Source organism: Telmatherina bonti (genome assembly GCF_933228915.1).
Source record: "Telmatherina bonti genome assembly, chromosome: 1".
Taxonomy (NCBI): domain Eukaryota; kingdom Metazoa; phylum Chordata; class Actinopteri; order Atheriniformes; family Telmatherinidae; genus Telmatherina; species Telmatherina bonti.
Window position 1 is genome coordinate 45,311,651 of NC_136619.1, and position 22,670 is coordinate 45,334,320.

The window sequence follows — 22,670 nt, forward strand, 5'->3', positions numbered from 1 at the left end:
TCAGGAGGGGGAGACGGGTCAGGTTGGGGAGACGGGTCAGGTTGGGGAGACGGGTCAGGAGGGGGAGACGGGTCAGGAGGGGGAGACGGGTCAGGAGGGGGAGACGGGTCAGGTTGGGGAGACGGGTCAGGTGGGGGAGACGGGTCAGGAGGGGGAGATTGGTCAGGAGGGGGAGACGGGTCAGGTTGGGGAGACGGGTCAGGAGGGGGAGATTGGTCAGGAGGGGGAGATGGGTGAGGTGGGGGAGACGGGTCAGGACGGGGAGATGGGTCAGGTCGGGGAGACGGGTGAGGTGGGGGAGACGGGTCAGGTGGGGGCTCTCTTCTAACCTCTAGTTCTTTTTGCCCCCCCCCCGGCAGGCAGGTGAACGAGAGCGTGAAAGACCAGCTCCTGGTCACCATCCAGAAGACCTTCAGCTACAGCCGCAGCCAGGCCCTGCAGATCTTCCTCATGGTGATGGAGTGCATGAAGAAACGAGCTCTGGTAGGTCAGCTGTTTGCATCCCTCTCTCCGTTACCGTGGCAACAAGGAAGATGCTGGTAAACTCTGCCCATGGTAACTAATGGAGGGACACGCCGTCATGCTGATGTTCCACAATGCCACAAATCTACAGTTTCCTGTGTGGACCAGACGAAATGATCATCTGGTCACAGGTCTTGGGTCTGTGGTCTCTGGTCTCTGGTCTGCAGTCTCTGGTCTGTGGTCTCTGGTCTCTGGTCTGTGGTCTCTGGTCTGTGGTCTCTGGTCTGTGGTCTGTGGTCTGTGGTCTCTGGTCTCTGGTCTGTGGTCTCTGGTCTGTGGTCTCTGGTCTCTGGTCTGTGGTCTGTGGTCTCTGGTCTCTGGTCTGTGGTCTCTGGTCTGCGGTCTGTGGTCTGTGGTCTCTGGTCTCTGGTCTGCGGTCTCTGGTCTGTGGTCTGTGGTCTGTGGTCTGTGGTCTCTGGTCTCTGGTCTGCGGTCTCTGGTCTGTGGTCTGTGGTCTGCAGTCTCTGGTCTGTGGTCTGTGGTCTCTGGTCTCTGGTCTGTGGTCTCTGGTCTGCGGTCTGTGGTCTGTGGTCTGTGGTCTCTGGTCTGCGGTCTGTGGTCTCTGGTCTGTGGTCTGTGGTCTGTGGTCTCTGGTCTCTGGTCTCTGGTCTGCGGTCTCTGGTCTGTGGTCTCTGGTCTGCGGTCTGTGGTCTGTGGTCTGTGGTCTCTGGTCTGCGGTCTGTGGTCTCTGGTCTGTGGTCTGTGGTCTGTGGTCTCTGGTCTCTGGTCTCTGGTCTGTGGTCTCTGGTCTGCGGTCTGTGGTCTGTGGTCTGTGGTCTCTGGTCTCTGGTCTGCGGTCTCTGGTCTGTGGTCTGTGGTCTGTGGTCTCTGGTCTCTGGTCTCTGGTCTGCGGTCTCTGGTCTGTGGTCTGTGGTCTGCAGTCTCTGGTCTGTGGTCTGTGGTCTCTGGTCTCTGGTCTGTGGTCTCTGGTCTGCGGTCTGTGGTCTGTGGTCTGTGGTCTCTGGTCTGCGGTCTGTGGTCTCTGGTCTGTGGTCTCTGGTCTGTGGTCTCTGGTCTGTGGTCTGTGGTCTGTGGTCTCTGGTCTGTGGTCTGTGGTCTGCAGTCTCTGCTCTGTGGTCTCTGGTCTGTGGTCTCTGGTCTCTGGTCTCTGGTTTCTGGTCTCTGGTCTCTGCTCTGTGGTCTGTGGTCTCTGGTCTGTGGTCTCTGGTCTGTGGTCTCTGGTCTCTGCTCTGTGGTCTGTGGTCTGTGGTCTCTGGTCTATGGTCTTTGGTCTCTGGTCTCTGCTCTGTGGTCTGTGGACTCTGGTCTGTGGTCTGTGGTCTCTGGTCACTGGTCTGCAGTCTGAGGTCTCTGGTCTGTGGTTTTTGGTCTCTGGTCTGTGGTCTCTGGTCTTTGGTCTGTGGTCTTTGGTCTGTGGTCTGTGGTCTCTGGTCTGTGGTCTGTGGTCTGTGGTCTCTGGTCTGTGGTCTCTGGTCTGTGGTCTCTGGTCTCTGCTCTGTGGTCTGTGGTCTGTGGTCTCTGGTCTATGGTCTTTGGTCTCTGGTCTCTGCTCTGTGGTCTGTGGACTCTGGTCTGTGGTCTGTGGTCTCTGGTCACTGGTCTGCAGTCTGAGGTCTCTGGTCTCTGGTTTTTGGTCTCTGGTCTGTGGTCTCTGGTCTTTGGTCTGTGGTCTTTGGTCTCTGGTCTGTGGTCTCTGGTCTGTGGTCTCTGGTCTGTGGTCTCTGGTCTGTGGTCTCTGGTCTCTGCTCTGTGGTCTGTGGTCTGTGGTCTCTGGTCTATGGTCTTTGGTCTCTGGTCTCTGCTCTGTGGTCTGTGGACTCTGGTCTGTGGTCTGTGGTCTCTGGTCACTGGTCTGCAGTCTGAGGTCTCTGGTCTGTGGTTTTTGGTCTCTGGTCTGTGGTCTCTGGTCTTTGGTCTGTGGTCTTTGGTCTGTGGTCTGTGGTCTCTGGTCTGTGGTCTGTGGTCTTTGGTCTCTGGTCTGTGGTCTCTGGTCTGTGGTCTCTGGTCTGTGGTCTCTGGTCTCTGGTCTGTGGTCTGTGGTCTGTGGTCTGTGGTCTCTGGTCTCTGGTCTGTGGTCTCTGCTCTGTGGTCTCTGGTCTCTGGTCTGTGGTCTCTGGTCTGTGGTCTCTGGTCTCTGGTCTTTGGTCTCTGCTCTGTGGTCTCTGGTCTGTGGTCTCTGGTCTCTGGTCTGTGGTCTCTGGTCTGTGGTCTCTGGTCTCTGGTCTTTGGTCTCTGCTCTGTGGTCTCTGCTCTGTGGTCTCTGGTCTGTGGTCTGTGGTCTGTGGTCTCTGGTCTGTGGTCTGTGGTCTGCAGTCTGAGGTCTCTGGTCTGTGGTCTCTGGTCTGTGGTCTGTGGTCTCTGCTCTGTGGTCTTTGGTCTCTGGTCTGTGGTCTGTGGTCTCTGGTCTGTGGTCTGTGGTCTGTGGTCTCTGGTCTCTGGTCTGTGGTCTCTGGTCTCTGGTCTGTGGTCTCTGGTCTCTGGTCTGTGGTCTCTGGTCTGTGGTCTCTGGTCTCTGGTCTGTGGTCTCTGGTCTGTGGTCTCTGGTCTCTGGTTTCTGGTCTGTGGTCTCTGGTCTGTGGTCTCTGCTCTGTGGTCTCTGGTCTGTGGTCTGTGGTCTCTGGTCTGTGGTCTGTGGTCTCTGGTCTCTGGTCTCTGGTCTTTGGTCTGTGGTCTCTGGTCTGTGGTCTGTGGTCTCTGGTCTGTGGTCTCTGGTCTCTGGTCTGTGGTCTCTGGTCTCTGGTCTCTGGTCTCTGGTCTGTGGTCTGTGGTCTGCAGTCTGAGGTCTCTGGTCTGTGGTCTGTGGTCTCTGGTCTGTGGTCTCTGGTCTCTGGTCTGTGGTCTCTGGTCTGTGGTCTGTGGTCTCTGGTCTCTGGTCTCTGGTCTCCGGTCTGTGGTCTGTGGTCTGCAGTCTGAGGTCTCTGGTCTGTGGTCTGTGGTCTCTGGTCTGTGGTCTGTGGTCTCTGGTCTGTGGTCTCTGGACTGTGGTCTCTGGTCTCTGGTCTCTGGTTTCTGCTCTGTGGTCTCTGGTCTCTGGTCTCTGGTCTGTGGTCTGTGGTCTCTGGTCTGTGGTCTGTGGTCTGTGGTCTGTGGTCTCTGGTCTGTGGTCTCTGGTCTGTGGTCTCTGGTCTCTGGTTTCTGGTCTGTGGTCTCTGGTCTGTGGTCTCTGGTCTGTGGTCTCTGGTCTGTGGTCTGTGGTCTGTGGTCTGTGGTCTCTGGTCTGTGGTCTCTGGTCTGTGGTCTCTGGTCTCTGGTCTCTGCTCTGTGGTCTCTGGTCTGTGGTCTGTGGTCTCTGGTCTGTGGTCTGTGGTCTCTGGTCTCTGGTCTCTGGTCTTTGGTCTGTGGTCTCTGGTCTGTGGTCTGTGGACTCTGGTCTGTGGTCTCTGGTCTCTGGTCTGTGGTCTCTTGTCTCTGGTCTCTGGTCTCTGGTCTGTGGTCTGTGGTCTGCAGTCTGAGGTCTCTGGTCTGTGGTCTGTGGTCTCTGGTCTGTGGTCTCTGGTCTCTGGTCTGTGGTCTCTGGTCTGTGGTCTGTGGTCTCTGGTCTCTGGTCTCTGGTCTCCGGTCTGTGGTCTGTGGTCTGCAGTCTGAGGTCTCTGGTCTGTGGTCTGTGGTCTCTGGTCTGTGGTCTGTGGTCTGTGGTCTCTGGTCTGTGGTCTCTGGACTGTGGTCTGTGGTCTCTGCTCTGTGGTCTGTGGTCTCTGGTCTCTGGTTTCTGCTCTGTGGTCTCTGGTCTGTGGTCTCTGGACTGTGGTCTGTGGTCTCTGGTCTGTGGTCTGTGGTCTGTGGTCTGTGGTCTCTGGTCTGTGGTCTGTTGTCTGCAGTCTGAGGTCTCTGGTCTGTGGTCTCTGGACTGTGGTCTGTGGTCTCTGGTCTGTGGTCTGTGGTCTCTGGTCTGTGGTCTGTGGTCTGCAGTCTGAGGTCTCTGGTCTGTGGTCTCTGGTCTGTGGTCTGTGGTCTCTGGTCTGTGGTCTCTGGACTGTGGTCTGTGGTCTGTTGTCTGCAGTCTGAGGTCTCTGGTCTGTGGTCTCTGGACTGTGGTCTGTGGTCTCTGGTCTGTGGTCTGTGGTCTCTGGTCTGTGGTCTGTGGTCTGCAGTCTGTGGTCTGTGGTCTGTGGTCTCTGCTCTGTGGTCTGTGGTCTGTGGTCTCTGGTTTCTGGTCTGTGGTCTGTGGTCTCTGGTCTCTGGTCTCTGGTTTCTGGTCTGTGGTCTGTGGTCTCTGGTCTGTGGTCTGTGGTCTCTGGTCTCTGGTCTGTGGTCTCTGGTCTGTGGTCTGTGGTGTCTGGTCTGTGGTCTGTGGTCTCTGGTCTCTGGTTTCTGGTCTGTGGTCTGTGGTCTCTGGTCTCTGGTCTGTGGTCTCTGGTCTGTGGTCTGTGGTGTCTGGTCTGTGGTCTGTGGTCTCTGGTCTCTGGTTTCTGGTCTGTGGTCTCTGGTCTGTGGTGTCTGGTCTGTGGTCTCTGGTCTGTGGTCTTTGATCTGTGGTCTCTGGTCTGTGGTCTGTGGTCTGTCGTCTGTGGTCTCTGGTCTGTGGTCTGTGGTATGTGGTCTCTGGTCTGTGGTCTGTGGTCTGTGGTCTCTGGTCTGTGGTCTCTGGTCTGTGGTCTCTGGTCTGTGATCTGTGGTCTCTGGTTTCTGGTCTGTGGTCTGTGGTCTCTGGTCTGTGGTCTCTGGTCTGTGTTCTCTGGTCTCTGGTCTCTGGTTTCTGGTCTGTGGTCTCTGGTCTCTGGTTTCTGGTCTGTGGTCTCTGGTCTGTGGTCTGTGGTCTGTGGTCTCTGGTCTGTGGTCTCTGGTCTGTGGTCTGTGGTCTCTGGTCTGTGGTCTGTGGTCTCTGGTCTCTGGTCTGTGGTCTGCAGTCTCTGCTCTGTGGTCTGTGGTCTGTGGTCTGTGGTCTGTGGTCTCTGGTCTCTGGTCTCTGGTCTGTGGTCTCTGGTCTCTGCTCTGTGGTCTGTGGTCTGTGGTCTGTGGTCTCTGGTCTCTGGTCTCTGGTCTGTGGTCTCTGGTCTCTGCTCTGTGGTCTTTGGTCTCTGGTCTCTGGTCTCTGGTCTGTGGTCTCTGGTCTCTGCTCTGTGGTCTGTGCTCTGTGGTCTCTGGTCCCTGGTCTGTGGTCTCTGGTCTCTGGTCTGTGGTCTGTGGTCTCTGGTCTCTGGTCTGTGGTCTCTGGTCTGTGGTCTCTGGTCTGTGGTCTGTGGTCTCTGGTCTCTGGTCTGTGGTCTCTGGTCTCTGGTCTCTGCTCTGTGGTCTGTGGTCTCTGGTCTCTGGTCTGTGGTCTCTGGTCTCTGTTCTCTTGTCTGTGGTCTGTGGTCTCTGGTTTGTGGTCTCTGGTCTGTGGTCTCTGGTCTGTGGTCTCTGGTCTGTGGTCTGTGGTCTGCAGTCTATGGTCTGTGGTCTGTGGTCTGTGGTCTGTGGTCTGTGGTCTCTGGTCTGTGGTCTGTAGTCTCTGGTCTGTGGTCTGTGGTCTCTGCTCTGTGGTCTGTGGTCTCTGGTCTGCAGTCTCTGGTCTGTGGTCTCTGGTCTGCAGTCTATGGTCTGTGGTCTGTGGTCTCTGGTCTGTGGTCTGTGGTCTCTGGTCTGCAGTCTCTGGTCTGTGGTCTGTGGTCTCTGCTCTGTGGTCTGTGGTCTGTGGTCTCTGGTCTGTGGTCTGTGGTCTCTGGTCTGTGGTCTGTGGTCTCTGCTCTGTGGTCTGTGGTCTGTGGTCTCTGGTCTGTGGTCTGTGGTCTGTGGTCTCTGGTCTCTGGTCTGTGGTCTGTGGTCTCTGGTCTCTGGTCTCTGGTCTGTGGTCTGTGGTCTCTGGTCTGTGGTCTCTGGTCTGTGGTCTCTGGTCTCTGGTCTGTTGTCTGTGGTCTCTGGTCTCTGGTCTGTTGTCTGTGGTCTCTGGTCTCTGGTCTGTTGTCTCTGGTTTGTGGTCTCTGGTCTCTGGTTTCTGGTCTGTGGTCTCTGGTCTGTGGTCTCTGGTCTCTGGTCTCTGGTCTGTGGTCTGTGGTCTCTGGTCTCTGGTCTCTGGTCTGTGGTCTGTGGTCTCTGGTCTCTGGTCTCTGGTTTGTGGTCTCTGCTCTGTGGTCTCTGGTCTGTGGTCTGTGGTCTCTGGTCTCTGGTCTGTGGTCTCTGGTCTGTGGTCTCTGGTCTCTGGTCTGTGGTCTCTGGTCTCTGGTCTCTGGTCTGTGGTCTCTGGTCTGTGGTCTCTGTTCTGTGGTCTCTGGTCTGTGGTCTCTGGTCTCTGGTCTCTGGTCTGTGGTCTCTGGTCTCTGGTCTGTGGTCTCTGGTCTCTGGTCTGTGGTCTCTGGTCTGTGGTCTGTGGTCTCTGGTCTGTGGTCTGTGGTCTGTGGTCTCTGGTCTCTGGTCTGTGGTCTGTGGTCTGTGGTCTGTGGTCTCTGGTCTCCGGTTTGTGGTCTCTGGTCTGTGGTCTGTGGTCTCTGGTCTCTGGTCTGTGGTCTCTGGTCTCTGGTCTGTGGTCTATGGTCTCTGGTCTGTGGTCTCTGGTCTCCGGTTTGTGGTCTCTGGTCTGTGGTCTCTGGTCTCTGGTCTCTGGTCTGTGGTCTCTGGTCTCTGGTTTGTGGTCTCTGGTCTGTGGTCTCTGGTTTGTGTTCTCTGGTCTGTGGTCTCTGGTCTGTGGTCTCTGGTTTCTGGTCTGTGGTCTCTGGTCTCTGGTCTCTGGTTTCTGGTCTGTGGTCTGTGGTCTCTGGTCTGTGGTCTGTGGTCTCTGGTCTGTGGTCTCTGGTCTCTGGTCTCTGGTCTCTGGTCTGCGGTCTCTGTTCTGTGGTCTGTGGTCTCTGGTCTCTGGTCTGTGGTCTCTGGTCTGTGGTCTCTGGTTTCTGGTCTGTGGTCTGTGGTCTCTGGTCTGTGGTCTGTGGTCTCTGGTCTGTGGTCTCTGGTCTGTGGTCTGTGGTCTCTGGTCTGTGGTCTGTGGTCTCTGGTCTGTGGTCTCTGGTCTCTGGTCTCTGGTCTCTGGTCTGCGGTCTCTGTTCTGTGGTCTGTGGTCTGTGGTCTCTGGTCTGTGGTCTCTGGTCTCTGGTCTCTGGTTTCTGGTCTGTGGTCTGTGGTCTCTGGTCTGTGGTCTGTGGTCTCTGGTCTGTGGTCTCTGGTCTCTGGTCTCTGGTCTCTGGTCTGCGGTCTCTGTTCTGTGGTCTGTGGTCTCTGGTCTCTGGTCTGTGGTCTCTGGTCTGTGGTCTCTGGTCTCTGGTCTGTGGTCTCTGGTCTGTGGTCTGTGGTCTCTGGTCTTTGGTCTCTGGTCTCTGGTCTGTGGTCTCTGGTCTCTGGTCTCTGGTCTGTGGTCTCTGGTCTGTGGTCTCTGGTCTGTGGTTTCTGGTCTGTGGTCTGTGGTCTCTGGTCTGTGGTCTGTGGTTTCTGGTCTGTGGTCTCTGGTCTGTGGTCTGTGGTCTCTGGTCTTTGGTCTCTGGTCTCTGGTCTCTGGTCTGTGGTCTCTGGTCTCTGGTCTCTGGTCTGTGGTCTCTGGTCTGTGGTCTCTGGTCTGTGGTTTCTGGTCTCTGGTCTCTGTTCTGCGGTCTGCGGTCTCTGGTCTCTGTTATGTGGTCTGCGGTCTGCGGTCTGTGGTCTCTGGTCTGTGGTCTGTGGTCTGTGGTTTCTGGTCTCTGGTCTCTGTTCTGCGGTCTGCGGTCTCTGGTCTCTGGTCTGTGGTCTGCGGTCTGCGGTCTGTGGTCTCTGGTCTGTGGTCTGTGGTCTGCGGTCTCTGGTCTCTGGTCTCTGGTCTGCGGTCTCTGGTCTCTGGTCTGTGGTCTGCGGTCTGTGGTCTCTGGTCTGTGGTCTGTGGTCTGCGGTCTCTGGTCTCTGGTCTCTGGTCTCTGGTCTGTGGTCTCTGGTCTGTGGTCTCTGGTCTGTGGTTTCTGGTCTCTGGTCTCTGTTCTGCGGTCTGCGGTCTCTGGTCTCTGGTCTGTGGTCTGCGGTCTGCGGTCTGTGGTCTCTGGTCTGTGGTCTGTGGTCTGCGGTCTCTGGTCTCTGGTCTCTGGTCTGCGGTCTCTGGTCTCTGGTCTGTGGTCTGCGGTCTGTGGTCTCTGGTCTGTGGTCTGTGGTCTGCGGTCTCTGGTCTCTGGTCTCTGGTCTGCGGTCTCTGGTCTCTGGTCTGCGGTCTCTGGTCTCTGGTCTCTGGTCTCTGGTCTGTGGTCTGCGGTCTCTGGTCTCTGTTCTGCGGTCTCTGTTCTCTGGTCTCTGGTCTGTGGTCTGCGGTCTCTGGTCTCTGTTCTGCGGTCTCTGGTCTCTGGTCTCTGTTATGTGGTCTGCGGTCTCTGGTCTGTGGTCTGTGGTCTCTGGTCTGCGGTCTCTGGTCTGCGGTCTCTGGTCTGTGGTCTGCGGTCTGCGGTCTCTGGTCTCTGGTCTCTGGTCTGTGGTCTGCGGTCTGCGGTCTCTGGTCTCTGGTCTCTGGTCTGTGGTCTGCGGTCTCTGGTCTCTGGTCTCTGGTCTGCGGTCTCTGGTCTGTGGTCTCTGGTCTGTGGTCTCTGGTCTGTGGTCTGCGGTCTCTGGTCTGTGGTCTGTGGTCTGCGGTCTGCGGTCTCTGGTCTCTGGTCTCTGGTCTGTGGTCTGCGGTCTGCGGTCTCTGGTCTCTGGTCTCTGGTCTGTGGTCTGCGGTCTCTGGTCTCTGGTCTCTGGTCTGCGGTCTCTGGTCTGTGGTCTCTGGTCTGCGGTCTCTGGTCTCTGGTCTGCGGTCTCTGGTCTCTGGTCTCTGGTCTGCGGTCTCTGGTCTCTGGTCTGCGGTCTCTGGTCTCTGGTCTCTGGTCTGTGGTCTCTGGTCTGTGGTCTCTGGTCTGTGGTCTGCGGTCTCTGGTCTGTGGTCTCTGGTCTGCGGTCTCTGGTCTCTGGTCTGCGGTCTCTGGTCTCTGGTCTCTGGTCTGTGGTCTCTGGTCTGTGGTCTCTGGTCTGTGGTCTCTGTTCTGTGGTCTCTGGTCTCTGGTCTGTGGTCTGTGGTCTGTGGTCTCTGGTCTCTGGTCTGTGGTCTCTGGTCTCTGGTTTGTGGTCTCTGGTCTCAAGTCTCTGGTCTCTGGTCTGTGGTCTCTGGTCTGTGGTCTCTGGTCTCTGGTTTGTGGTCTCTGGTCTGTGGTCTCTGGTCTCTGGTCTGTGGTCTCTGGTCTCTGGTCTGTGGTCTCTGGTCTCTGGTCTGTGGTCTGTGGTCTGTGGTCTCTGGTCTCTGGTCTGTGGTCTCTGGTCTCTGGTTTGTGGTCTCTGGTCTGTGGTCTCTGGTCTCTGGTCTGTGGTCTCTGGTCTCTGGTTTGTGGTCTCTGGTCTGTGGTCTCTGGTCTCTGGTTTGTGTTCTCTGGTCTGTGGTCTCTGGTCTGTGGTCTCTGGTTTCTGGTCTGTGGTCTCTGGTCTCTGGTCTCTGGTCTCTGGTCTGTGGTCTCTGGTCTCTGGTCTGTGGTCTCTGGTCTCTGGTCTGTGGTCTCTGGTCTGTGGTCTCTGGTCTCTGGTTTGTGTTCTCTGGTCTGTGGTCTCTGGTCTGTGGTCTCTGGTTTCTGGTCTGTGGTCTCTGGTCTATGGTCTCTGGTCTGCGGTCTCTGTTCTGTGGTCTGTGGTCTCTGGTCTCTGGTCTGTGGTCTCTGGTCTGTGGTCTCTGGTCTCTGGTCTGTGGTCTCTGGTCTGTGGTCTGTGGTCTGTGGTCTCTGGTCTCTGGTCTGCGGTCTCTGGTCTCTGGTCTCCGGTCTGTGGTCTCTGGTCTCTGGTCTCTGGTCTGCGGTCTGCGGTCTCTGGTCTCTGGTCTGCGGTCTCTGGTCTCTGGTCTCTGGTCTGTGGTCTGTGGTCTGCGGTCTGTGGTCTACGGTCTCTGGTCTTTGGTCTCTGGTCTGCGGTCTCTGGTCTGCGGTCTGTGGTCTGCGGTCTGTGGTCTACGGTCTCTGGTCTTTGGTCTCTGGTCTGCGGTCTGTGGTCTCTGGTCTGCGGTGTCTGGTCTGCGGTCTGTGGTCTGCGGTCTCTGGTCTCTGGTCTCTGGTCTCTGGTCTGCGGTCTCGAGTATCTGGTCTCTGGTCTCTGGTCTGCGGTCTCTGGTCTGCGGTCTCTGGTCTCTGGTCTCTGGTCTCTGGTCTGCGGTCTCTGGTATCTGGTCTCTGGTCTCTGGTCTGCGGTCTCTGGTCTGCGGTCTCTGGTCTCTGGTCTGTGGTCTCTGGTCTCTGGTCTGCGGTCTCTGGTCTCTGGTCTCTGGTCTCTGGTCTGCGGTCTCGAGTATCTGGTCTCTGGTCTCTGGTCTGCGGTCTCTGGTCTGCGGTCTCTGGTCTCTGGTCTGCGGTCTCTGGTCTCTGGTCTCTGGTCTCTGGTCTGCGGTCTCGAGTATCTGGTCTCTGGTCTCTGGTCTGCGGTCTCTGGTCTGCGGTCTCTGGTCTCTGGTCTGCGGTCTGCGGTCTCGAGTATCTGGTCTCTGGTCTCTGGTCTGCGGTCTGCGGTCTCTGGTCTGTGGTCTGCGGTCTGCGGTCTCGAGTATCTGGTCTCTGGTCTCTGGTCTCTGGTCTGCGGTCTCTGGTCTGTGGTCTGCGGTCTGCGGTCTCTGGTCTCTGGTCTCTGGTCTGTGGTCTCTGGTCTGCGGTCTCTGGTCTCTGGTCTCTGGTCTGCGGTCTCTGGTCTGTGGTCTGCGGTCTGCGGTCTCTGGTCTCTGGTCTCTGGTCTGCGGTCTCTGGTCTGCGGTCTCTGGTCTCTGGTCTGCGGTCTCGAGTATCTGGTCTCTGGTCTCTGGTCTCTGGTCTCTGGTCTGCGGTCTCTGGTCTCTGGTCTGTGGTCTGCGGTCTGTGGTCTCTGGTCTGTGGTCTGTGGTCTGCGGTCTCTGGTCTCTGGTCTCTGGTCTCTGGTCTGTGGTCTCTGGTCTGTGGTCTCTGGTCTGTGGTTTCTGGTCTCTGGTCTCTGTTCTGCGGTCTGCGGTCTCTGGTCTCTGGTCTGTGGTCTGCGGTCTGCGGTCTGTGGTCTCTGGTCTGTGGTCTGTGGTCTGCGGTCTCTGGTCTCTGGTCTCTGGTCTGCGGTCTCTGGTCTCTGGTCTGTGGTCTGCGGTCTGTGGTCTCTGGTCTGTGGTCTGTGGTCTGCGGTCTCTGGTCTCTGGTCTCTGGTCTGCGGTCTCTGGTCTCTGGTCTGCGGTCTCTGGTCTCTGGTCTCTGGTCTCTGGTCTGTGGTCTGCGGTCTCTGGTCTCTGTTCTGCGGTCTCTGTTCTCTGGTCTCTGGTCTGTGGTCTGCGGTCTCTGGTCTCTGTTCTGCGGTCTCTGGTCTCTGGTCTCTGTTATGTGGTCTGCGGTCTCTGGTCTGTGGTCTCTGGTCTGCGGTCTCTGGTCTGCGGTCTCTGGTCTGTGGTCTGCGGTCTGCGGTCTCTGGTCTCTGGTCTCTGGTCTGTGGTCTGCGGTCTGCGGTCTCTGGTCTCTGGTCTCTGGTCTGTGGTCTGCGGTCTCTGGTCTCTGGTCTCTGGTCTGCGGTCTCTGGTCTGTGGTCTCTGGTCTGTGGTCTCTGGTCTGTGGTCTGCGGTCTCTGGTCTGTGGTCTGCGGTCTGCGGTCTCTGGTCTCTGGTCTCTGGTCTGTGGTCTGCGGTCTCTGGTCTCTGGTCTCTGGTCTGTGGTCTGCGGTCTCTGGTCTCTGGTCTCTGGTCTGCGGTCTCTGGTCTGTGGTCTCTGGTCTGCGGTCTCTGGTCTGCGGTCTCTGGTCTCTGGTCTGCGGTCTCTGGTCTCTGGTCTCTGGTCTGCGGTCTCTGGTCTCTGGTCTGCGGTCTCTGGTCTCTGGTCTCTGGTCTCTGGTCTGCGGTCTCGAGTATCTGGTCTCTGGTCTCTGGTCTGCGGTCTCTGGTCTGCGGTCTCTGGTCTCTGGTCTGCGGTCTGCGGTCTCGAGTATCTGGTCTCTGGTCTCTGGTCTGCGGTCTGCGGTCTCTGGTCTGTGGTCTGCGGTCTGCGGTCTCGAGTATCTGGTCTCTGGTCTCTGGTCTGCGGTCTGCGGTCTCGAGTATCTGGTCTCTGGTCTCTGGTCTCTGGTCTGCGGTCTCTGGTCTGTGGTCTGCGGTCTGCGGTCTCTGGTCTCTGGTCTCTGGTCTGTGGTCTCTGGTCTGCGGTCTCTGGTCTCTGGTCTCTGGTCTGCGGTCTCTGGTCTGTGGTCTGCGGTCTGCGGTCTCTGGTCTCTGGTCTCTGGTCTGCGGTCTCTGGTCTGCGGTCTCTGGTCTCTGGTCTGCGGTCTCGAGTATCTGGTCTCTGGTCTCTGGTCTCTGGTCTCTGGTCTGCGGTCTCTGGTCTCTGGTCTGTGGTCTGCGGTCTGTGGTCTCTGGTCTGTGGTCTGTGGTCTGCGGTCTCTGGTCTCTGGTCTCTGGTCTCTGGTCTGTGGTCTCTGGTCTGTGGTCTCTGGTCTGTGGTTTCTGGTCTCTGGTCTCTGTTCTGCGGTCTGCGGTCTCTGGTCTCTGGTCTGTGGTCTGCGGTCTGCGGTCTGTGGTCTCTGGTCTGTGGTCTGTGGTCTGCGGTCTCTGGTCTCTGGTCTCTGGTCTGCGGTCTCTGGTCTCTGGTCTGTGGTCTGCGGTCTGTGGTCTCTGGTCTGTGGTCTGTGGTCTGCGGTCTCTGGTCTCTGGTCTCTGGTCTGCGGTCTCTGGTCTCTGGTCTGCGGTCTCTGGTCTCTGGTCTCTGGTCTCTGGTCTGTGGTCTGCGGTCTCTGGTCTCTGTTCTGCGGTCTCTGTTCTCTGGTCTCTGGTCTGTGGTCTGCGGTCTCTGGTCTCTGTTCTGCGGTCTCTGGTCTCTGGTCTCTGTTATGTGGTCTGCGGTCTCTGGTCTGTGGTCTCTGGTCTGCGGTCTCTGGTCTGCGGTCTCTGGTCTGTGGTCTGCGGTCTGCGGTCTCTGGTCTCTGGTCTCTGGTCTGTGGTCTGCGGTCTGCGGTCTCTGGTCTCTGGTCTCTGGTCTGTGGTCTGCGGTCTCTGGTCTCTGGTCTCTGGTCTGCGGTCTCTGGTCTGTGGTCTCTGGTCTGTGGTCTCTGGTCTGTGGTCTGCGGTCTCTGGTCTGTGGTCTGCGGTCTGCGGTCTCTGGTCTCTGGTCTCTGGTCTGTGGTCTGCGGTCTCTGGTCTCTGGTCTCTGGTCTGTGGTCTGCGGTCTCTGGTCTCTGGTCTCTGGTCTGCGGTCTCTGGTCTGTGGTCTCTGGTCTGCGGTCTCTGGTCTGCGGTCTCTGGTCTCTGGTCTGCGGTCTCTGGTCTCTGGTCTCTGGTCTGCGGTCTCTGGTCTCTGGTCTGCGGTCTCTGGTCTCTGGTCTCTGGTCTGTGGTCTCTGGTCTGTGGTCTCTGGTCTGTGGTCTGCGGTCTCTGGTCTGTGGTCTCTGGTCTGCGGTCTCTGGTCTCTGGTCTGCGGTCTCTGGTCTCTGGTCTCTGGTCTGTGGTCTCTGGTCTGTGGTCTCTGGTCTGTGGTCTCTGTTCTGTGGTCTCTGGTCTCTGGTCTGTGGTCTGTGGTCTGTGGTCTCTGGTCTCTGGTCTGTGGTCTCTGGTCTCTGGTTTGTGGTCTCTGGTCTCAAGTCTCTGGTCTCTGGTCTGTGGTCTCTGGTCTGTGGTCTCTGGTCTCTGGTTTGTGGTCTCTGGTCTGTGGTCTCTGGTCTCTGGTCTGTGGTCTCTGGTCTCTGGTCTGTGGTCTCTGGTCTCTGGTCTGTGGTCTGTGGTCTGTGGTCTCTGGTCTCTGGTCTGTGGTCTCTGGTCTCTGGTTTGTGGTCTCTGGTCTGTGGTCTCTGGTCTCTGGTCTGTGGTCTCTGGTCTCTGGTTTGTGGTCTCTGGTCTGTGGTCTCTGGTCTCTGGTTTGTGTTCTCTGGTCTGTGGTCTCTGGTCTGTGGTCTCTGGTTTCTGGTCTGTGGTCTCTGGTCTCTGGTCTCTGGTCTCTGGTCTGTGGTCTCTGGTCTCTGGTCTGTGGTCTCTGGTCTCTGGTCTGTGGTCTCTGGTCTGTGGTCTCTGGTCTCTGGTTTGTGTTCTCTGGTCTGTGGTCTCTGGTCTGTGGTCTCTGGTTTCTGGTCTGTGGTCTCTGGTCTATGGTCTCTGGTCTGCGGTCTCTGTTCTGTGGTCTGTGGTCTCTGGTCTCTGGTCTGTGGTCTCTGGTCTGTGGTCTCTGGTCTCTGGTCTGTGGTCTCTGGTCTGTGGTCTGTGGTCTGTGGTCTCTGGTCTCTGGTCTGCGGTCTCTGGTCTCTGGTCTCCGGTCTGTGGTCTCTGGTCTCTGGTCTCTGGTCTGCGGTCTGCGGTCTCTGGTCTCTGGTCTGCGGTCTCTGGTCTCTGGTCTCTGGTCTGTGGTCTGTGGTCTGCGGTCTGTGGTCTACGGTCTCTGGTCTTTGGTCTCTGGTCTGCGGTCTCTGGTCTGCGGTCTGTGGTCTGCGGTCTGTGGTCTACGGTCTCTGGTCTTTGGTCTCTGGTCTGCGGTCTGTGGTCTGCGGTCTCTGGTCTCTGGTCTCTGGTCTCTGGTCTGCGGTCTCGAGTATCTGGTCTCTGGTCTCTGGTCTGCGGTCTCTGGTCTGCGGTCTCTGGTCTCTGGTCTCTGGTCTCTGGTCTGCGGTCTCGAGTATCTGGTCTCTGGTCTCTGGTCTGCGGTCTCTGGTCTGCGGTCTCTGGTCTCTGGTCTGTGGTCTCTGGTCTCTGGTCTGCGGTCTCTGGTCTCTGGTCTCTGGTCTCTGGTCTGCGGTCTCGAGTATCTGGTCTCTGGTCTCTGGTCTGCGGTCTCTGGTCTGCGGTCTCTGGTCTCTGGTCTGCGGTCTCTGGTCTCTGGTCTCTGGTCTCTGGTCTGCGGTCTCGAGTATCTGGTCTCTGGTCTCTGGTCTGCGGTCTCTGGTCTGCGGTCTCTGGTCTCTGGTCTGCGGTCTGCGGTCTCGAGTATCTGGTCTCTGGTCTCTGGTCTGCGGTCTGCGGTCTGCGGTCTCTGGTCTGTGGTCTGCGGTCTGCGGTCTCGAGTATCTGGTCTCTGGTCTCTGGTCTGCGGTCTGCGGTCTCGAGTATCTGGTCTCTGGTCTCTGGTCTCTGGTCTGCGGTCTCTGGTCTGTGGTCTGCGGTCTGCGGTCTCTGGTCTCTGGTCTCTGGTCTGTGGTCTCTGGTCTGCGGTCTCTGGTCTCTGGTCTCTGGTCTGCGGTCTCTGGTCTGTGGTCTGCGGTCTGCGGTCTCTGGTCTCTGGTCTCTGGTCTGCGGTCTCTGGTCTGCGGTCTCTGGTCTCTGGTCTCTGGTCTGCGGTCTCGAGTATCTGGTCTCTGGTCTCTGGTCTCTGGTCTGCGGTCTGCGGTCTCGAGTATCTGGTCTCTGGTCTCTGGTCTGCGGTCTGTGGTCTGCGGTCTCTGGTCTCTGGTCTCTGGTCTCTGGTCTGCGGTCTCGAGTATCTGGTCTCTGGTCTCTGGTCTGCGGTCTCTGGTCTGCGGTCTCTGGTCTCTGGTCTCTGGTCTCTGGTCTCTGGTCTGCGGTCTCGAGTATCTGGTCTCTGGTCTCTGGTCTGCGGTCTGCGGTCTCGAGTATCTGGTCTCTGGTCTCTGGTCTGCGGTCTGCGGTCTCGAGTATCTGGTCTCTGGTCTCTGGTCTGTGGTCTGCGGTCTCGAGTATCTGGTCTCTGGTCTCTGGTCTCTGGTCTGCGGTCTCGAGTATCTGGTCTCTGGTCTCTGGTCTGCGGTCTGCGGTCTCTGAACATAATGACAAAGCTTTTAGGTTTAATGCAGCACTTAACCAGGATTGTTCTTCCTGCATTTATTTAATCCCACGGAGCAGCTGCAGCGGGATGGAAAACAATCCACTCCCACTGATCTGCTGCAGATTATCTCTACCTGCAGTCCGGATGAGGACTAACACAGAGAACCAGCTCGGATCTGAACCCCAACCTTCCTGCAGGTGACAGGCTACCTGGATCCAGAACGGCCACCTGGATCCAGAACGGCCACCTGGATCCAGAACGGCCACCTGGATCCAGAACGGCCACCTGGTCCAGAACCTACACGTCCTGCTGGTCCAGATCCTGCTTGTTCTGCTGGTCCAGATCCTACATGTCCTGCTGGTCCAGATCCTACACGTCCTGCTGGTCCAGATTCTGCTTGTCCTGCTGGTCCACATCCTACACGTCCTGCTGGTCCAGATCCTACACGTCCTGCTGGTCCAGATCCTACACGTCCTGCTGGTCCAGATCCTACATGTCCTGCTGGTCCAGATCCTACACGTCCTGCTGGTCCAGATCCTACACGTCCTGCTGGTCCAGATCCTACATGTCCTGCTGGTCCAGATGCTACATGTCCTGCTGGTCCAGATCCTACACGTCCTGTTGGTCCAGAACCTACATGTCCTGCTGGTCCAGATGCTACATGTCCTGCTGGTCCAGATCCTACATGTCCTGCTGGTCCAGATCCTACACGTCCTGTTGGTCCAGAACCTACATGTCCTGCTGGTCCAGATGCTACATGTCCTGTTGGTCCAGAACCTACATGTCCTGCTGGTCCAGATCCTACATGTCCTGTTGGTCCAGAACCTACATGTCCTGCTGGTCCAGATGCTACATGTCCTGCTGGTCCAGATTCTGCTTGTCCTGCTGGTCCACATCCTACACGTCCTGCTGGACCAGATCCTACACATCCTGCTGGTCCAGTTAGAACGGCTACCTGGATCTTGCTGGACCAGATCTTTTTTTTCCAGATCCTGCTGGTCCAGATCCTACATGTCCAGTGTGGTGGAAAATACTCTGGTCTTGAGAAGTTGTAATACATCTAAGAGTCAACTGTCTTCTTACAATGAACATTTTATTATAAACTAATACAAGCACACGCTGGAGCTTGGAGAGAGAACTCTCTCTGCAGATGCTGAAGTAACACCCGATTATAAACCATGCTTAACTCCTCCTAGTTGCTGGGCAGACCACAGAAAACAATCATTCTCTTCCTGACCTTTAACCTTTAGACAACTGGTCAACCAAGCAGTTGACAAAAAACAGATGTCCTGCAGGAAACTCTTCCTGTCTCAGACTTTGTCTGCACATTCCAGACAAGGATCATATAACTTAAAGAAAGCTTTGTGCATAGACACAAAACACAGCAGGATCACAGCAAATCAATGCATATATGTCTAATACTTAATACAAACCAAACTCATAACAATTTTCTCCAACACTCTCCCTCCTACAGGACCAACAATAAGAAGAGAAATTGTTATCAGAACGCAAAAATACATACAGAAGACAACATTCTCAAAACATCAGGAGCCTCATGCCTATAAGGTTTTAAAAGAATCTTTCAGAAATTACAATAGTGAGGAGCCATTTGCTTCAGCTTCTTAATCTGAGTCTAACAATAAATGTAAGAAAAGTGGAAACAAATCATTCCTCTTAGGGGGTGACAGAGGTGTAGTGAAGACACTGTCGGCGTTCTGGTGGGACTTGGCATGTCACAGTGGCAGTGGAGCGCTTTTTTTTCTTCACCTCACACTGATCTTGCTTGAGAGCGAAGGCTGGTCTTCAGGCGTGAGAGTAGACTATCTCACTTACCCACGCAACCACAGGGATTATTCTGCCCTTTGTTGGGTGGTGCGTTATTCTTCTGTAATTTCAGACTGAAGCGCTTCAGGAGGTTCAAGCAATCTGTAGTGCCATGCAGCTCACTCTGCGACCTTTACCGCTGTCTGGGTCGTCAGGAAAACCTGAAATGGCCTAAACCATCGATGTTGGTTCCAGCGCTGATGTTTAAAGCTTCTTATCAGGACAAATCTCCAGGCTGAAGTGAATAGAGCTGCGTAGATGCTGATTCATGAAGGGCAGCTTTCACCTGTGTGCAAATGCCTGAAAAGGGTTCTTATGAGGTTAGGACAGTATGTTAAAACATTACTTTCACACAGAGCTGTGTCTGAACAGGCAGTCTTGGAAGGAACCATGCCCACTTGGGTGAGGGTCCTGCAAAAAGAATCACAAAAAGGCCCATGTTTCCATGTTACGCATGCGCATGTACATCAGAACCAGAAAAAGTACTTTTGGTCCAAGGAAGACCTGAAAAGAGAGCCAGAAGGAAATTTCCCCGTCTGCAACCTGTGGGAGGAAAACATTCAGGAAAATGGCATCCAGAAAGTCATTCATAAGAGAGCGCCAAAACATGGACTTGTTTTCAGCTAAAGAGTAAGCTCAAGTAACGAGAACTGAGACGGGAGAGCTGCAGCCTCCACCGCGTCACAGTCAGAGCAAACAGCATCAAAAGGAAAATCAAGTCAGGGTCAACTAGAGGTCGGTCAGGGGCCAGGCCTGGGGGGTGCAGAGGATAGTCAGTTTCAGCTAAACAGTAAAACATGAACAATACAAAGCAACAGTTAGGGCCACTCGTTTATCTGGTAGGTAATCATTCAAAGTAACCAAATTCATTTAATTAATTATTGCAAAGTTCCTATCAGGTAGTCTCATCTTAACCAACAACCAGAAAAATCCTCTAGTACTGCATAGCAGGACATGTGTCAAACTGGACTCCCAGCGGTCTGACCAACACTTATCCATGCTGGAATTTCCTTTCTGATTTACTGCTCGTGTTGTTTATGTCATGTCTGCTAAATGACAGAAGCAGAACCAAACTGAAGAATCTCTGCATATATTAAATAAAGCTCATTCAGAACTGTTGATTTAATCAGTAATGTAGTCTAGTTTAGTCTCATGGTTTACTCTGGTTTGTCTCTCTCAGACTCCAACAGACCCATTCAGGAGCAACACACACAAAACTGAGATCATGATAAGACTGGCTTTCTATTCCAAATATATTGTAAACATAAGCATAAGCATAAAGCAACAAGATGTAAACCCATCTTTAACAGCTGGACTTCAGGTACTGAACAGCCAGAGACCTTCAGGTCATAATAAAGCTGTTTGTTTTCTATCTATTTGAACTAAAGCAGCATTTAGAAACAAACTTCTAATACTGATGGCAAAGCTGTTTTCATCTACAACAACACGACGCACACATGTACGTGCACACACTCACAGCAGCATTTCTTCCTTAATGATTTTAATGCAAACGTGTGTAACAGAAAAGGCCAAGGCTAACGGTTTAGCATAGTTAGCTTAACTTTGGAAGTATCAATACTGTTACAAATAATCTGCCTCATATTCATGTTATTTTGAGGACATACAGGGCTTAAATGACTTGTTTGTTTACTTATTAAGCGTGTTAACTAAGAGACTGGTCTGTTTACTGGCAGCCATCGCAAGAGTTGCTTCTACTCTTTAAACAAAAATCATCTGATGTGTATTTTAACCGCTGAGCATGTCTGCTTTAATTCAAAATAATGAATTCAGATTAGGGATAAAACACCAGCTGTCAGCAAATAAAACACGGAGATTGTTGTACTTGTGTTGCATTCACTGAAGTCGGGAAATTACAAAGCTACCTTCTTATTTAATGTCATACAGCGGCTTATTTTTTCTCTTTTGACATCTATTCTGTCTCAAACATTAAAAACTTAGTATTCATCACTTTTTTTTTTTTTTTTTTTGAAAAGGCGGCAGAATTTGACACCTTTTTTTTGTTTTTTATAAGGCACAGCGTGCCAGAAGTTGACTAGTCTGTATGAACTGTTCAGTTTCCCTGCAGCAGAGCAGAGATGTCTGTGTCATTGTTCAGTTGCAGAAGTCTGCAGGAGTGCAAAATTTTATGCATGCTCATAAATGTAGTATAAAGCTAAGCAGAAACAGTGAGTAAATGTTTGGTTGTAGGGCCTCATTTCTTGGCCTGGTCTTGTGGATAATCATTCAGCTTGTATCACTCGATCTGCTCAGGAGTCAGACACGCCACAGCCACCATGCTCTCCTCCAATCAGCATACAATCAGAAATTCATGCCAGGAAGTGCCCGACACATGTTCATCAAAGCTTCCTGGTAGATAAATCAGATTCATATGTGTAATTAATTAAGAGTAACATGTAAAGGATCAGAGAGTGGGCAAAAGTTCAAGGAAGGAGATCCAGGTTTTCCACAGAGAACTGAGTGAACACAACAGTCTTTCTGACAGAATCAGGGTGCAGCTTATTCCAGAAAACATCATCTGACTCTGTAGTCGGGGTGGGATCTTGCTGCCTGTCGGCCACATTCGTTAGTCTTTTACTTCCAGAAAATCCCACAACTGAAACACAGTCTGAGGACAAGGAGGATCCATCACCTCCAGAGGTCAAAGGTGAAAATCCAGCTCAAATGTCCACCATAGGAGCCATATCCACACTGTTCACAGTCACAACCAACAGGGCTCTGCCAGACCCTCTGGTTCTGGGATCTCCGGGCCATCAGCAGCGGCCGGGTCCATGCAGCCACATCTGCATATCAGGTTCTGCTCCAGGACTCAGAGCTGACACAGAAGGGAGGTGGAATGATGCTGTAGGTTGTAGGGACCGTTTCTGCTCCAGTCTCCTGACTGACCACGCGTGACACCCAGAACTCTGCAGTGACCCGGATCAAGAACTCACTCTCCCCCAGCCCCTCCTCTGAATCCCCTTCAGGCAGGATAGACAATTTTAGGACCCTGTGGACCAAGCTGCATGCTGACAAGTGTTTAGAAGGGAACGCTGCAATGTGTCCAACACCATACAGCAGACGAGCTTTTGAGACTGAACCATTTGGTCATGTGGTGTATTTTCTTCTCCAGTAAGGGGAAAATAAAGATCATAGCCTCATAATTATAATAGTTTTCTTCTGAATTCTGAGAACTTCTCTTCTCGCCGTTAGCTCACATTTAGTTAAAGTGAACTTATTGCAAGAGAAATTTACTCTAGCACGTTACGTTGGTTCACCATTCCTATTTTAAGGTCAAGAATTTTCTCTTTTTTCCCTAACATTATGCTTATTTTCAGCATCCTTCAGCTGCATTATTTATTTCCAGTCTATCTAAATTTATTTAGACATGCTAGGCATAAATGAATAATTGCAGTAGTAAAGGAATAAAAATCACCTTATGAATGTCTGAAAGGGAACAGACAGAAACCTAAGCTTATTGCCTACACAATGTACAGTAATTTAACAGAATAAGTTCCTAATACTATAAATCACATCTCTCACATTTCAGATTTTTCATTCTTAATATGTTGTTGCTCTTTAAAATGTTCTCAGGTGATAATAAAGAATACTTTTCCTCAGGAAAAGGTTCCACATTCATACAGGGAGTGGCTTTTATGCTCTTATAAAAGCTTTAGGAAGAAAAGCACAAGCAGCTATTTTACACAGGATTTATATGTTTGTTTCTGCCTAACATGCTATGACATCATCTCCTTCAGTGAGCAGAAGGCCTTTAATGAACACACTCTTTTCCTCACTTCCCTCTCTCATACATTTTTTGTTGTTTTTTTTTCTTACTGCAGTAAATTAGATTTTACACAAACAATTCACTTCAACAGTTGGATGAATGCATGTGAATGGGTCGTGCCCCCACGTTTGTCTACCCCCACACAAGCTTCTAGGCTCTCCTGCGAGAGTCCGGTGTGGCTTCACAAGACGTGGTTTTAATTCTCCACACAATCAGTCCAATCAAGTTTAACACAGGAAATTTTACACAACCACCCCAGTTTCCCTCACATGAAGACAGAGATTTCAACTCTTTAATGGTGCTGTACATCAACCTCCTACTGCAAAGGAACTAGTTCTGTTTGCAGCGGATGTACACAGAGGGTCAATCCCACACCTTTGTAGAATTATCAGGCAAAATTCTCAATGTCTCCAGAAACCAGCCCACACAGTTTCTTCTCTGTTCCTCCTCACTCAAGATGGCTTTCCTCTCAGTCTTCTAACTCAAGGTTGGCCTGGTCTTGCTTCTCGAGCTCACAGGACTTACTGACTAATTTACTGGTCTCGGTCTTGTAACTCACAAGATTTACTGGTCTGGTCTTGCTACGTCTAGCTCACAGCACTTACGACTTGGTCTTGTTACTCACGATTTTTAACTTAAACTTTAACCTAAACTTAACTTAAACTCACAGGATTTTATTTATGACGTCAACCTGATCTCGTCTTAAGTTATTCTCTTATCCCTTGAGTTATTCTTTCGATGAGGAGGTGAGGAGGAGAATCCCTGTCACAATGAGAATAATGAAGACAATTGACCACAAAACAGAAAAATATTGTGATTATTAATTAAGATATTGATTATTAATTTGTGATAAATTTCTAGTAATGTTTGACTCCAGTTTGAGTCTGAAAATTAATGTAAATTTAGAATAACACTTCTCACCATTGTCTTTTCACACTGGTTCAGAAGGAGTCCTGGCGTAGTCGACCACGGGTGGGAGAAAGACGTCCTGTCCTCTGAAATTCTCTAATTGAGGTTCTTAGGAT

The 22,670-nt window shown here is 53.6% G+C and overlaps 1 protein-coding gene across 1 annotated transcript in view; it reads left to right on the forward strand.

The window, feature by feature from the left end:
- Positions 1-22,670, forward strand: part of trpm1a (transient receptor potential cation channel, subfamily M, member 1a) — a gene marked incomplete at its 3' end in the record, with an annotated part of 223,195 nt that overhangs the window by 91,558 nt on the left and 108,967 nt on the right. The window contains exon 8 of the mRNA XM_079264958.1: positions 360-483. Within this exon, the coding sequence (XP_079121084.1) occupies positions 360-483 (124 nt within the window). The remainder of the gene's footprint in view (positions 1-359; positions 484-22,670) is intronic.